At 43.6% G+C, this 16,800-nt stretch overlaps 1 protein-coding gene across 1 annotated transcript in view; it reads right to left on the minus strand.

Moving 5' to 3' along the window:
• LOC132394659 (butyrophilin subfamily 1 member A1-like) overlaps nucleotides 1–16,800 on the minus strand; it is an 86,840-nt gene that overhangs the window by 39,547 nt on the left and 30,493 nt on the right. Inside the window, exon 3 of the mRNA XM_059971022.1 lies at nucleotides 4,700–4,978. Within this exon, the coding sequence (XP_059827005.1) occupies nucleotides 4,700–4,978 (279 nt within the window). The remainder of the gene's footprint in view (nucleotides 1–4,699; nucleotides 4,979–16,800) is intronic.

A 16,800-nucleotide genomic window follows, 5' to 3' on the forward strand; every position in this document is an offset into this window, starting at 1 on the left:
GGAGAAAGGCCAGCGTTGATGGTATCAAAAAGGATCTGGTAAGTGTGGATAGTGACAGCTTGTTTTCTGGCAATGGTGTACTTGTTAAGTGAGAGGCCTTCAAAAGGGAAGCTTTTAGAGCACAGAGATTGTATGTCTCTGTCAGAATAAGAGGCAGGGATAGCAGGTTTAAAGAACATTGATTTTAAGAGATATTGAGGTCCCAGTTAAGAAAAATAAGGAGTTACATAACAGGTTTAGGCAGGCAGGAACAAATGAAGTGCTTGAGCAGTGTAAGAAATGCAAGAAGAAAATCAGGAGGACTAAAAGAAGACGAGGAAGTTCAGAGTGGTATCCATGCATAGAGCTGACAGAAATACGGGAGATCTTTAAATGGATTTTTGCATTAGTACAGTCGACCCTCCTTATCCGCAAGGGATTAGTTCCGAGACCCCCTGCAGATACCAAAAATCATGGATGCTCAAATCCCTTATTTAACCTGAATCAATGCGATGGGCTTCAGGACCCAGTGGAACCCTGGACTTTATTTAACATGTTCAGAGCGGTGGACATTAGGACCCAGCACAGCTCTGAATCCGCGGTGTTTCGGTTCCCAAAAATAATCACGATCATGATTAAAAATCAGGTGGAAATAATAGAGTGATGGGAAAGAGGTGAAATGCCATCGGTCATTGGAAAAGCTTTAGGCTGCAGTCAGTCAACGATCGGAACAATTTTAATGGAGCATGTGAAAGGCCCTGCCCCGAAAGCTACAATTATTACTAAGCAACACAGTGCTTTAATTATAAGGATTTAGGGTTTTAGGTTTTTGATCCTCCACATCAACCCGGCATGGTGGAGTGCACACTTGTTAGCAATCTGTCACTAGATCGAACTCAGGAACTTCCCAAGCCCAGCGCTGAAACTTACGTTCTTAAGTGTTTTATATGCATAGAAAGGTAAAATATATAATATATATGAATGCAAACTTTTGACTAATTAACGCTAAATAATACCGGATGTACTTGTTCCAACTTACTTAGTAAGAGAACTTCCGATTTTTTTCGATCCCGATCCACGATAATTCACGCACATCCTCCCGTATACTTTAAATCATCTCTAGATTACTTATAACAGCTAATACAATGTAAATGCTATGTAAAATAGTTGTTATACCGCATTGTTTAGGGAATAATGATAAGAAAAAAAGTCTGTACATGCTCGAACAACAAGTGCTGGAAGAGTATTTCCGGGTTTTCGCGATTCACAGTTGGTTGAATTCGCGGATAAGGAGGGCTGACTGTATTTACTTGAGAGAGAGAGAGAGGGAGGATCTATTGATGTGAAGCTGTGCAATAACAGGGAGATGGACCCTACAAGGATTACGGAGGAGGAGGTATTGCTGTCTTGAAGCAAATTAGGGTGGATAAATCACAGGACTGGACAAGATGCTCTCTCAGACCCTGTGGGAGGCTAATGCAGAAATTGCAGGGGCCCCAGCAGAGATATTTAAAAAATCTTTATCCACAAGTGTGGTGCCAGAGAATTGGATGATAGCTAATGTTTTTCTGCTGCTTAAGAATGAGCCAGAAAATTATAGACATATGAGCCTGATGTCAGTAATGGGAAAGATTTTGGGAAGTGTTTGAAGGGACCGGATATAAAAGTATTTGGATATTCAGTAACTGATTAGGGATCACCAACAGAGCTTTGTGTGTGATAAGTTTGTCTAACCCAGGGGTCAGCAACCTTTACCACTGAAAGAGCCACTTGGACCCGTTTCCCACAGAAAAGAAAACACTGGGAGCCGCAAAACCCGTTTGACATTTAAAATGAAATAACACTGCATACAACGTTTTTTTTGCCTTTATGCTATGTATAAACAAACTATAATGTGTTGCATTTATGAAATTGATGAACTCCTGCAGAGAAAACGAAATTACATTTCTGCATGCAACAAAAACATTTTGAACTCCGAAAAAAAGACGTTGGGTTGAAAGTTACTTTTAAGTAAAATATTCAATGTCTATTTGAGTCCTTCTTGTATTTATGAAAAACGCCGAACTTAAATTTTCCGCCAGCAGCAAACCAAAAATAACGTCAGCCAGCTGTCATCCTGAAAAATGAAAGGACTATTTCACTGAACAATGAAAAAATATGAATATAAGTAAAATAATAGGCAATTAAAATATTTATCATACTTGGTTAATGGGATTTCTGCTCCTGGACCTCAGCGCACAGCGTCTGCACATCAGGGCTGTATGATGTCACCTTCATCTTTACACAGGATCGCAAGCTGTCATCTGTGAGGTTTTCAATATCACTCCATTTGTGTTTCTGAGCAAGAACGGCCTTCTGACGGGCAACATCTTCAAGGTCTGCTGTCAAGCGTCTAAACTTGGACACCCATATGTCTTTGTCGGCTATGTCGGCCAGTTCCATCTCAAGATCAGGTTGACTCACACCTGCCAATGCAGTCGTATTCAGTAGGGAAGGATCGATGCTTAAGGGAGTGACCGGGAAGGATAATGTGTTTTTTTCCTCTCTGAACTCACAGAAGCGTTTCCCAAACGATGTTTGCATTGCGATGATTGCAGAATGTAAATACTCCGAAATTATCATGTCGTGACCTTGTTTGAACTCTCTCAAATTGGGGAAGTGAGACAAAGTGCCTTTCTTTAAATCTCTGGCAAGCACTGTCAACTTGCGCTCGAATGCCAAAACATCCTCCAACATGTGCAGGGCTGTACGTCCTTTCCCCTGAAGAGCTGTGTTCAGCGTGTTCAGGTGCGCTGTCATGTCTACCATGAAGTGTAGCTTTTCCAGCCACTCTGGCTGTTCCAGCTCAGGAAAGGTGAGCCCTTTGCTGCCCAGGAAAGTTTTCACTTCTTCCAGACACGCGACAAAGCGTTTCAGCACCTTCCGTCTGGACAGCCAGCGATAAAAACACGTTGTAGCGGTGTCAGTAAACTGCAGTCAAAGATAGCTTTATTCGAACTAAACAGCCTTGCTTTTAAGCCTCCCTCAACCCAGCCCCCATGGACGCAGATGCTGCAAAAGACGCGTACTCACAAACCCCCGTAGGCTATCTCCCTTAGCCGGAATGCTGGCTAATTGTGAGCCGTTTCGGATGTGGCAGGAAATGTGTCGCTACACTTAGGTTGTACAAGATCACCATAATTACATTTCAAAAGCTAACAAACTAACATAAAATACATTTTAATTAAATACTGACCAATTATTTCCCAAAGCCACAGGGAGCCGCAGCACAGAGGTGAAAGAGCCACAAATGGCTCGGGAGCCGCAGGTTGCCGACCCCCGGTCTAACCAAACTTATAGAATTGTTTCAGCAAGTTACAAAGAATGGTGATGAAGGCAAGGTTGTCCACATGTACCTTAGAAATGTGCCTTTGAAAATGTCCTCTATGGTAGTTTGGTCAAGAACGTTCAGTTGCTTGGCTTTCAAGATGGCAAGAGTCTCTGATTTCTCATTTGAAGCCAGGGAGCATTGTAGATGGTTGCCTCTCTGACTGGAGGCCTGTGACTAGTGGTCTACCACAGGGATCAGTGCTGGGTACTTTTTGTTTGTCATCCATATCAACAAACTGGATGATAATGTGGTAAATTGTATCATCAAATTTAGAGATGGTATCAAGATTGGGGTTAGTGGACTGTGAGGAAGACGATCAGAGTTTACAGCAGATCTGGAAGATCTGGAAAAATGGGATGAAAAATGGCAGATGCAGTTTAACACAGACAAGTGTGAGGTGTTGCTCTTCAGTAGAACCAACCAGAGTTGGTCTTACACGGTGAGTGGTAGGGAACAGGAGTGTGGTAGAACAGAGGGATCTGGGAATACAGTCCGTAATTCTTTGGAAGTGGTGTTTCAAGTAGATAGGGTCATAAGAAAAACTTTTTGGCATATTGGCCTTCATAAATCAATGTATTGAGTATTCGAGTGGAATGTTAGCTTGAAATTGAATCAGATGTTTTGCAGCCTAAGTTGAAATATTGTGTCTGGTATTGATCACCTACCTAGATTGAAAGAATGTAGAGAAGATTTACAAGGAAGTTACCAAAACCTGAGCCCCTGTGCTATGGGACAAGATTGAATTGCTTTGAACTTTATTCACTGGAACGTAGATGGAGAATGAAGGGAGATTTTACAGAGATAAACAAAATCAAGAGGGGTTTTCCCACACGGATCATGGAGCCAGGAATTCTGCTCTGATCGTATTAGCCCTGGGCCAATTTATAGCGGTTTCACGTAGTAACCGGGATTATTATTTTTCTGGAACTTTTTTCAATTGGCCCACACCTGCAACATCAACAGAACTTTCATCTTGGGCATAGCAATGTCAATAGTTCACAGGTAGGTCAATGCAGCAGATGCTAATGTTTTGGTAAATGTTTGGTAATGCTAATGTTTTTGGAAATGTTCCAAGTTGTATGCACTTAATTTTCACCTGAGTATAAAAGGATGGAAAACATCTGCGTTCATGTCCAACCCCAATGGACAAGTTGTGGATTCAAATGGCCTTTAATGGTGTGCCAGATTTAAAGGATACACAAACAGCAAAACTGAACAGTAGACTATTTAAATACAAGGGACAGTCTTCAACAGGTGTAAGATTTTTGCTAAGCCATTACTATTCTTTGGTATTTAGGTTTTCAGTAGAAATTAGTTCACCTTCCCCTTACAATGATCAAATTTACAAACCTGATATTGTAATAATTGCCGTATGTTCTATTTTCAAATGTTGGCTCCTGATCATGCACTTCAGTTTGTTTGATGATTGCTTCGTTACTCTAACACTGCTCTCAACATTTACAAGTCCCGAGTCTCTGTGGAACTTTGTCTGAGCCTCTGTTAATGCATTTCCATCCCCACCGATCCACTGGATCTCTGGCTCAGGATTCCATCCACTGGATTTACACACAAGCTGGATTCCCTCTCCATGGTATCCCGTCATCTGAATCCGAGGTTCACTCCCTGAACCTGTAGTTAATGACAGATGGAGAAATAATAGTCATCAGGCAAAATTCAACATGAATTCATAAAGCCTAAGTATTAAAGCTGCTTGCAATCATGTTTATTGATTTCTAACCTTTCCTAATTCATCAACCTTCCCATGATATTTCCCACAAGGCGGCGTGGCACGGCCGCAGCGACCTTTCAGACCTGGTGTTTCTTTAATTTAATTGTCTATTTTAAGTTTGTTACACAATTTTTGATTAGGGCAGATGGATAACAGAGCGGCTATCTTCCATCGCCAGATACTACTACAGTACAGAGATCGCCCAAAAACAAACCTTCACAAAGATCTGCTAGCTGAACTACGTGACCTCGGCTTGTTGAGGGGAACAGGCCTACATTCCTCAGACTTGCCTGATGCTGGGAGCTGGAGATGGAAACGATGAAAGCGATGTGCGAGGAAGCAGAAGCGAGGCAAACTGGCAGGGGTCCATGCCAGGCTAAAAGCAAACCCTAGCCGGCCGGCTCTCCCGTCCATTCTGCTCTCCAGTGTCTGCTCCCTGGACAATAAAATAGATTACATCCAACTCCAACGTAATACTCGGCGGGAGTACAGAGTTTTCTCCGCGTTTGTCTTCACAGAGACATGGCTCACTGAAATGATTTCAGACACTGCCATCCAGCTAGACGGGCTAGCTTTATTTTGTTCAGACAGAGATGCAGTTGTCTCCGGTAAGACTCGCGGTGGCGGTGTGTGTGTTTACATCAACACGGAATGGTGAAAGAACTCTGTGCTGGATTCCAGACACTGCTCATTGCTAGTGGAGTTTGTGGCAGTTCGATGCAGACCATTTTATTTGCCACGGGAATTCACCTCTGTCCTTATATTCGGTGTCTACATTCCCCCCAGTGCTAATGCTAAGGAGGCGATCTGTGAACTGTACAGGGCTATTAGTGAACTGCAGAATGTGCACCCTGATGGTCTATTTATTGTCGCCGGTGATTTTAACCACGCGAACCTTAAGTCAGTGCTCCCCAAATTCCATCAGTATGTGGACTTTGCATCGGGGGGTGGGGGGAGAATGCATTGGACCTGGTTTACACAAACATTCCCAACACATACTGGGTGGAGCCCCACCCCCACCTCAGAAATTCAGACCACATCTCTGTTATGCTAATCCCAGCATACAGACCGCTCGTCAGGCGCTCCAGACCAGTTCAGAAGCAGGTGAAAACCTGGCCTGCGGGAGCAATCTCTGCTCTTCAAGACTGCCTTGAGCACACTGACTGGCAAGTTCAGGGAGGCTGCAACTAATGGCGACTCTACCAACTTAGAGGAGTACACAGCATCAGTGACCAGCTACATCAGCAATTGCATTGACAATGTTACTCTGTCCAAGACCATCACTATACGTGCCAACCAGAAGCCATGGATGACCGCAGAGGTGCGTGCGCTGCTGAGGTCCTGCGACTCCGCCTTCAGAGCACATGACAAGGCAGCTTTAACAACAGCAAGGGCAAAAATGTCCCCAGCCATCAGAGGGGCAAAGCGTGCTCATGCCCAGCTAACCCACAGATATTTCCAGGACAGCGGCGACATGCAGCGCATGTGGAAGGGCATCCAGGACATCACCAATTACAGGACAACATCACCTGACTGTGCAGGTGATGCCTCCCTCCTAGATGCGCTGAATAACTTCTACGCCCGGTTTGAGGTGGAAAATGATGTGGCGGTGAGGAAGCTCACCCCCTCCTACGAATGACCGGCTGCTGTGTCTCTCCATGGCTGACATGAGAAGAATCTTGTGCAGGGCCAACCCATGGAAGGCTGCTGGACCAGACAACATCCCTGGTAGTGTGCTCAGAGGATGTGCAGACCAGCTAGCAGATGTTCTCACTGACATCTTCAACATCTCCCTGAGCAGTGCCACCATTCCAATGAGCTTCAAGGCCACCACCATTGTCCCCGTACCGAAGAAGTCTTCAGAGTCCTGCCTAAATGACTAACATCCTGTTGCACTTACATCCATCATCATGAAGTGTTTCGAGAGGCTCATCATGAGGCATATCAAGACCCTGCTGCCCCCCTCACTGGATCCCCTGCAGTTTGTGTACCGACCCAACTGCTCAACAGATGACGCCATTGCCACCACCCTCCACCTGGCCCGAACCCACCTGGACAAAAAAGACACATACGTTCGGATGCTGTTCATAGACTTCAGTTCAGCATTTAACACAATCATCCCTCAGACTACTGGCCTGAACACCTCCCTCTGCAACTGGATCCTAGACTTCCTGACTGGGAGACCTCAGTCAGTCCGGATCAGGAGCAGCATCTCCAACACCATCACACTGAGCACGGGGGCTCCCCAGGGTCGCGTGCTCAGTCCACTGCTGTTCACTCTGCTGACCCACGACTGTGCTGCAACACACAGCTCGAACCATATCATCAAGTTCGCCGATGACACGACCGTGGTGGATCTCATCAGCAAGAATGTCGAGTCTGCCTACAGAGAGGAGATGCAGTGGCTAACGGACTGGTGCAGAGCCAACAACCTGTCTCTTAATGTGAACAAAACAAAAGAGATGGTTATTGACTTCAGGAGGGCACGGAGCAACCACTCTCCGCTGAACATCGACGACTCCTCGGTAGAGATTGTAAACAGCACCAAATTTCTTGGTGTTCACCAGATGGAGAATCTCACCTGCTCCCTCAACACCAGCTCCATAGCAAAGAAAGCCCAGCAGTGCCTCTACCTTTTGCGAAGGCCGAGGAAAGTCCATCTCCCACCCCCCATCCTCATCACATTCTACAGGGGTTGTATTGAGAGCATCTTGAACAGCTGCATCACTGCCTGATTCGGAAATTGCACCATCTCGGATTGCAAGACACTGCAGTGGATAGTGAGGTCAGCTGAGATCATCGGGGTCTCTCTTCCTGCCATCACAGACATTTACACTACACGCTGCATCTGCAAAGGAAACAGCATTATGAAAGACCCCATGCACCCCTCATGCAATCTCTTCTTCCTCCTGCCGACTGTGAAAAGGCTCCGAAGTATTCAGGCTGTCACAACCAGACTATGTAAAAGTTTCTTCCCCCAAGCTATCAGACTCCTCAATACCCGAAGCCTGGACTGACACCTTGTCCTACTGTCCTGTTTATTATTTATTGTATTGCCTGCACTGTTTTTGTGCACTTTATGCAGTCCAGTGTAGGTCTGTAGTCTCTTGTAGCTTTCTGTGTGTTTTTTTTTATTACGTAGTTCAGTCTAGTTCTTGTACTGTGTCGTGGAACACCATGGGTCCTGAAAAACTTTGTCTCATTTTTACTATGCACTGTACCTACAGTTATGTTTGAAATGACAATAAAAGTTGACTTGACTGGACTTGAACCTGAGTCATTATCTGTTTTTCTCTTCACAGATGCTGCCTGATGAAACACTTAAGTATTTGGAAGCTGAATTCATATAGGATGGTTCCGGAATATAAAGTAAGCCAGAAAGAACACAAGCAAGGAATAAAGAGGGTTAAAAGTGGAAATGAAATAGGATTAAAGAAAATACCAAGGCATTTTTTACATACATTATAAGCAAAAGGGTAACAAAAGTTGCTCGGTTAGGATTAGATTAATGAAGATAGTGAAATCATTCTGGAACATTCTACAATGCCAGGACATTTTGAAATGATGAAGGTGGTTTTGAGTCTTACAAAGAGAAATAAAGTGGATAAATCCCCAGGGTCTGTGGGATCTATCACCTCAATAGGTCAACGGCAGATGCAATCTCAATGGCTCTTCACACGGCCTTAGATCACCTGGAGAATACAAACACCCATGTCAGAATGCTGTTTATCGACTATACTCAGCATTCAACATCATCATTCCCAAATTCCTGACTGAGAAGTTACAGAACCTGGGCCTTTGTACTTCCCTCTGCAATTGGATCCTCAGCTTCCTAACCGGAAGACCACAATCTGTGTGGATTAGTGATATTATATCCTTCTCGCTGATGATCACCACTGGTGTACCTTAGGAGTGTGTGCTTAGCCCACTGCTCTACGCTCTATAGACCCATGACCGTGTGGCTCGGCACAGCTCAAACACCCACTATAGATTTGCTGATGATTGTTACATACCCTGTATCTGGGTTTACAGACCAGCAGAAATAGAAGAATCTGTTGGAGTCTGGTGGTACCGAAAACTAAAGGTGTTTATTAGTAAACTACACAATACAGTATCAAAAATGCAAATATACATATAAACCAGGTTAGCAAAAATAAACATAGAAGTGTAGGAATAATAATCAACAATAATAAACAAGCTCTATCAATGTCTAGGGGTAAATGAATTGTCATAAGAAAGTATAGAGTTCAGTTTAGTTCATGTGTGCTGAGGTAGTTGCGGTTGTTGTTAGAGAGAGAGAGAGAGAGAGAGAGAGAGAGAGAGCAAGAGATTGAGCAGCTGCTGCCAGCAAACCTTCTGTTGTATTCTGATTCCGTTGTACCATTATGGTCATTCGGTTATGATCCCTCCGTTCTCAGCCAGACCGTTCTTCTGTGGTGGACTCATCACTCTGGCATGAGTGGACACTCACACAAGTCCCCACCAGCCCTGCAGTCACACTGTGAGCTTTGTTGACCGATCTCCTGATTCGGCCTCTGAATCCCCCACCTTCCTGTGGGTGCACAACACTCAGTCAGTGTCCACTGCTGCGTCTGAGGGTGTCTCCCCACACCTTTTATCCCCATTGACAGGGTATCAGCCATCCATCAACTCAATATGTCCATGTCCATCAAATCAGGCCACTCCTGCTGTTTCCTTAGGAATGTTAACGAGCGAAGTAACGTCCTTACAGTGAAAGGTAAACAATCCATGAAGAAGCCATAATACATAAATCAAATGTGTGTCTCTCTCCCTCTTATCTGTAGCATATGTTCCTGCCTCTGTGCTTCATATCTCTCTCTCTCTCTCTCTCTCTCTCTCTCTCTCTCTCTCTCTCTCTCATTAGCAGCATAGCAATAGCAATAGTTCATAGTTCTCAAAAAGGGGGGGGGGGGAATGGTTAACTCCGCACCCCATTTCCAGCAGGTCTGTTCAGCACTCATAACATGATACAACCATTGTTGATAGAATCTCAGATGGAGATAAGAGGGTTTACAGGAGAGAGATATGCCAACTAGTTGAGTGGTGTCACAGCAACAACCTTGCACTCAACGTCAGTAAGACGAAAGAGCTGATTGTGGACACAGGAAGGGTAAGATGAAGGAACACATACCATTCCTCATAGAGAGAGCAGAAATGGAGTCAGTGAGCAGTTTCAAGATCTCTGAGGACCTAACCTGGTCCCAACATATCGATGCAGTTATAAAGAAGGGAAGACAGCGATTATACATCATTTGGAGTTTGAAGAGATTTTGTATGTCAACAAATACACTCAACAACTTCATTAAATGTACTGTGGAGAGCATTCTGATGGGTTGCATCACTGTCTGGTATGGGGGGGGGGGTACTGCCAGGACCGAAAGAAGCTGCTAAGGGTTATGAATTTAGTTGGTTCCATCTTGGGTACGAGTACCCAGGAAGGACATCTTCAAGGAGCGGTGTCTCCGAAAGGCAGCGTCCTTTATTAAGGACCTCCAGCACTCAGGACCAGCCTTTTTCTCACTGTTGCCATCAAATAGGAGGTAGAGAAGCCTGAAGGCACACACTCAGTGATTCAGGAACAGCTTCTTTCTCCTCTGCCATCTGATTCCTAAATGGACATTGAATGCGTGAGCACTACCTCACTTTTTTAATATACATTATTTGCTTTTTGCATGATTTTTAATCTATTCAATATATGTATTCTGTAATTGATTGATTTATTTTTTCCCCTTCTTCTATATTGCATTGAACTGCTACTGCAAAGTTAATAAATTTCACAACACATGCCAATGACAATAAACCTAATTCTGATTTATACAAAGTTCAAAGTTACAAGTAAATTTTATTGTCAGAAGCCCTGAGATTCATTTTCCTTCAGGGATACTCAGCAAACCTACAGAATAGTAGCTGGAACAGGATCAATGGAAGATCCAGTAGAGTGCAGAAGGCAGGAAACTGTGCAAATGCAAAATCATATAAATAGCAATAAATAATGAGAACATGAAACAACACAAACAATCTTTAAAGAGAGATTGTGGGAACATCTCAATGGATGGGCAAGTGAGTGTAGTTATCCCCTTTTGTTCAGGAGTCTGATGGTTGAGGACTTGTAACTGTTCTTGAACCTGGTGGTGTGAGTCCTGAGGTTCTTGTACCTTCTATCTGATGGCAGCAGTGAGAAAAGAGCATGGCTTGGGTGGTGAGGATCTCTGACGATGGATACTGCTGTTCTATGATGGTGTTTCATGTAGATGTGCTCAATGTTTGGGAGGGCTTTACCCATGATTTACTGGGCCAACTCCACTTTCTTTTGTAGGATTTTCTGTTCAAAGACATTGGTGATCCCACATCAAATCAGGTCGTGTTACTGCCAGTCAGTACACTTTCCGCTACTCAACTATAGACATCAAAATTTTTGACGTCATTCTGAATCTCTGTAGGCTCTACTGCACTAGCAGTAAGCAGAGGCACTACTGTGATTTCTTTGCAATTACACTTACATGCTGGGTCCAGAAAAGGTCCTGTGGAATAGTAACACCCAGGAATTTGAAGTTGCTAACCCTCTCATGTCTAACTCACCAATGAGGACTGGCTCATGGACCTCTGTTTTCCCTCTCCTAAAGTTTACAATCAGTTCTTTGGTCTTGCTGACATTGAGTGAGAGGTTGCAGTTATGGCACCACTCAGCCAAATTTTCAATTTCCTTCCATATGCTACCAGTAACAACCAGTAACTGAGAGAGGCAATACAGGAAATTTCAGCGATGTTCTGGGATTCCTGGCATTTTGGCAAAACTCTTTGCTCTGTCTTGTCGACAGAACACAGAGGGTGATGGTGGAATGCTGACCAGAAATGAATTCCTGGAGAACTGGAGATAGCGAGTGTTGTTCCATATTTCACGAAGGAAATAATCTAGGAGTCTTAGCCCATAGATTTTACATCAGTGATAGACAAGCAATTGGAGAGTATTCTTTGGGATTGGATTTGCTCACATTTGGACAGCTTTGTGTGCAGTACTTGTTTTGTCTTGCAAATTTGACTGAGGTTTTTGAGGAGGTGAAGAAGTTGATATATAACAGTGGAACAGTGGATGTTGACTACATGGGCTTTAGTTAGTAAACTGAATGGCCTCTCATGGTGGGTTGATCCCGATGATTAAGATTGAGGTGAAAGTGGAGGGTGAGCACCGGCTGCCTGTCTTTTAATCGCTCAGTGCCAGAGAGGGAAAGGCCTGCCGCTTTGCCTAGGGAGTGTTGCTGAAGTTTTCTGTGTTTTAGATGTGGACTTGGACTAGAACTTTTTTTCAGTCCTATAGTTTTTTAATATTCTGCGTCTTTTGCCTGATCTTGCTATTTTTCTTTGCAGGGAGGGGTATTTGGGGGTCCATGTGCCTGTTCCCATTTTGTGTGGGAGGAGGGATTTGGGGGTCGATGTGCTTGTCCTGTGTTTGTTCACTTTTTTCCGTGGGGAGGAGGGACTTAGGCTTTGATGATCATGCTGCCTTTCTTTTCTTTCCTGGTTTCATGGCTAACTGGAGAAGCAGAATTTCAGAGTTGTGAAACTTGAACATTCTGAGGTGCACAGGATCCATGGTGAATTGTACACACAGTATATGTACAACATATAAATGACTGAGACAAAGTTGTAGACAGGTGAGTTGGCAAGTTTGCAGACAACACAAATATTGGTTGAATTGTGGGTCAGGAAGAAAGTTGTCAAAGGATACAGTGGGACACAGATCATTTGGAGATCTGAACAGACAAATGGAGTTTCATCTGAACAAGTGAGGTGTTGCACTTCGGAAGGTCAAGTTAAGTGGAAAGTATACAGTTATTGGCATTGATGTATAGAAGAATTTTATGTCCAAGTTCAATATTTTGGAAGATGGCAATGCAAATAAATAGAGTGGCAAAAAAGATGTGTATGAAATGCCTGCCTTCATCACTAAGGGCATACAGTACAGGAGTCAGGAAGTCATGATACAGCTCCATAAAACTTAATAAGATCTGTACTCGGTTATGGCTGTGTGGCTTATGGATCAGCTTCATCCTCAAATTTAAAATGTTTGGATGTGATACAAGCACAGGATTTAAGACTGTGTTGTGGTGTGGTAAGTTCGTCCCCTTACAGTTGCTGAGGTTGAAGTTGTTGTTAACTTACTGGATTAATTTGAGGGGAAAAGGAATGATCACCCTGTTAAAAGTGTGCTGGAAGACTGTTGGGAACATCAGTAGAAGAGTGTTTTTAGTTTTGGGTGGCTGGGTTCTTGTCACGCTAGAAATAGGTTTGCTGTATTACGCAAAATGTCCCATTGTAGCCTTCTCGGTAACCCTTTTTCCAATGGCTTTATTAAGTTGCATGATTTAATGAAATCCAAGGATCCTGGTATGCCTGATGTTAAGGAAAATAATTGTGATATGTTCACGATTTTTGCTGATGGATCAACAGATAATTTAACAGGGAAAGCAGGTATGGCTCTTTCTGTGCCTGAATTGCAGGTAACAATAAAGAAACATCTCACTAAGCATTTATCTGTATACATAGCAGAACCATTTGCCATCATTTTGGGCTGAGAGTGGGTGGGGGAAATTTGTCCTTGCAAAGTTATAATTTGTTCAGATTCTTTTTCTTAAAACAGCTTATTCCAGCAGTAGGTCAGATTTAACGCTGGAAGCTCTTCAAACTTTATTCCATATTCAAAGCATTGGTCTAAATGTCTTCTGCTTATGGGTCCCTGCACACAGAGGTGTTGAGGGGAATGAGCAGGTTGATTGTTTGGCCAAAAAAGCTGTTAAAAGTTCACTTGCAGATATCAACCTTTCACTTAGCAAATCAGAAGTTAAGGGCTTGGTGGGGTTAAGAATTAGGGGATTATGGCAAGACATGTGATAATGGGCATAAATTATGAATACAGAATACACAAAACTGTTGGATTGATGGGAAAAGGGGTAAAACAAGAAGGGAAGGAATTACATCGACATGACTTATAATCGGACATATTATGCTTAATTATTCCTTGTATCTTGTTAGAAAACATCACTCTGGGATGTGTAGGTTTTATCACTATGAAACAGTTGAACATAATATTTTACAATGTGAAGCACATAAGGTTGAAAGAAAGCACATGCAGGCTGCACTACTAGCTTTGGGGGTGGGGGTTGAAAATTAAAAAAAAATTTACTAAGTTATAGAATTGACTTGAATTTAATTCACAATATTGTCTTTCATTATTTACAAACTCTTTGGGGTAGTTTAGCTTTCATTTAGTTTTCATTTGATAAAGAACCAGAAGGGGTTTTATTTCCCCACTCTCTACACCACACTCCAGTTGGCGGTGGGAATGCACCTTAAGTTGAACTGCCAACTGCGAGGAGGAGGACGACGATGAGGATGAGGAGGAGGAGGAGGAGGAGCAGTAGTAGTAGTAGTAGTAGTAGTGGTTCTATAAAACTTTGTCTAGGCAGTACTTGGAATTTGATGTGCAATTCTGCCTGCCCCATTCCAGGAAGGATATGGTATCTTTGGAGAGGATGTGGAAGAGGTGTACCAGGATGCTGCCTGGATTAGAGGGTATTAGCTACAAGGAAAGGAGAGCATTATGCCATGGATGCAGCCTCGAAGACTAGCATGCTTTTAGGGTGCCAGATTTTCGTGGCTCTGGAGGTTGCATGGACGAGTTGATGCTGCTACTTGGTGCGAGGTGGGAGATAGAAGATTGAAAGCAGCGAGCTGGCTGCTGGCTGTGTGTGACCAGAGACCCGAGTTCTTTGGGCACCGTGCTCAGAAAAAGTGATGCAACAGACTTTAAACACCATAAATCAGTGAGTTGTTTTGTAATATCTCCTCTCTCACTGTGAAACAGGGACATTTCTTTTTTCCCTTATTAGGGGGAGGGAGAGCCTGTGGTATGTTGAATACCGGGTGAACGAGTAGTTTTTGGGGTACTGCAAGTCTGTGTCTTTATTGATACTTTGCTACACACTTGAGTGCTCGGTGGGGTTGCCGATGCTGTTTTGCTGGTGGGGTGGGGGGGATGGTCGTTGATTTGCTGCTGATTGCGTGTGGGAGGGGGGATCTGGGGGTGGCTTTGGGATTCTGACATTTAACTGTCATTCGTTCTTTGGGGCACTCCTCTGTTTTTTGTGGTTGTTTGCGAAGAAAATGAATTTCATGATGTATATTGTATACATTTCTTTGACATTAAATGTACCTGTTGCCGGGATTAGAGGGTATGAGCTACAAGGAGAGGTTAGACACACTTGGATTGCTTTCTTTGGAGTTTCATAGGCTGGAGGGATGCCTGGCAGAGGTTTAAAAAGTTATGAGAGGCATAGATAAGGAAGGCAGTCAGATTCTTGTCCTCTCAGTAGAAATGTCAAATAGTGAGAGGAAAAACTTTAAAGGCATATGCAGGATATTTTTTTTAGAAACAGAGAGAAGCATGTGATGGAAACAACTGCTAGGGAGTGTTGTCAGCAGTTATAACAGTGGCATCCAAGAAACGTTCAGACAGACATATGAATGTGTAGGAATGAAGGGATGTGGATCATGTACAGGTGGAAGGGATTAGCTTAATTCAGCATAGATACTGAGAGTAAAAAACTCATTCCTAGTCTGTACTATTCCATGATTTCAAAAGCATTGATGTGCAGAGCAATCTTACGGTGCAAGTTCACAGCACCCTGCAAGTGGCAACACAGGTAAATAGGGTGGTAAAGGTGGCTTACAGCACCGTTGCTTTCACCTGTTGGGACGTCGAGCAGAAAAGCTGGGAAGTCATGTTGCAGCTGCACAAAACTTTAGTTAGGCCACAACTAGAACATTCTGTGTGCCACGTTACAGAAGGTATGTGGGGGCAGTGGAGGAGAGAGGGCAGAAATGGTTTAACAGAGTGTTCTCTTAAGCATGATTTATGTGTCTGCGTGGACCCCACACTGTAGCCTACGCAAGGTGCCGACTCCGTTGTCAGCATTTATACTTGTGCATTGCTGTGTCTGCATCTCTGCAATTCACCGTCAAAACGCTAGTTGGCGGTGGGGTTTCTATGCCACTGTGTTGAGTTTCTTTGTGTACTTCAAACAATGGCAACTGAAACCGCGCGTGTCGTGTTGGTTGCTAGTAAATGTTGAACGGGGTAACTTTTATTGAAATTACTGCAATGCAGAAAAGTCCAAACTGATGTTTGTGGTATGTGGGGGCAGTGGAGGAGAGAGGACAGAATGGTTTAACAAAATGTTGTCTCAGAGTCTTAACTGTAGCACAAAGTCGGACAAAGAGATCGTTTTCTCTGGAGTGTTGGAGGTCGACGGGCATCCTGATTGAAGTACGGAATTTAAAATATGACAGGCATACATAGGCTAGCTACTCAGAGCTTCCTCCTCCCAGGTGGAAATCTCAAGTACAAGAGGACATGGGATTAGGGTGAAGGAGGAAATTGTCTGGAATGTGTCACAAGGTAACTGAGAGGAGTGGGGACAAACAAAATGTCTAAAATACATTCAGACAGGAGAAAGAACAAGCAGGAGACGGGGGATATCAACCACAGGCAATTACATGGGATTAGTTGTATTAGGCATTTTGGTTGCCGCTGATATTGTTGGCCAAAGAGCCTGTTCTGTGCTGTTCTGTTCTGTTATCTGAAGGAAATGTCTTTATCTGCCCAGTGAAGCCCAATTAGGGTGTTAGTTGACCAGACAAGTTC

The sequence above is a fragment of the Hypanus sabinus genome, chromosome 5, assembly GCF_030144855.1.
Source record: "Hypanus sabinus isolate sHypSab1 chromosome 5, sHypSab1.hap1, whole genome shotgun sequence".
Lineage (NCBI taxonomy): Eukaryota > Metazoa > Chordata > Chondrichthyes > Myliobatiformes > Dasyatidae > Hypanus > Hypanus sabinus.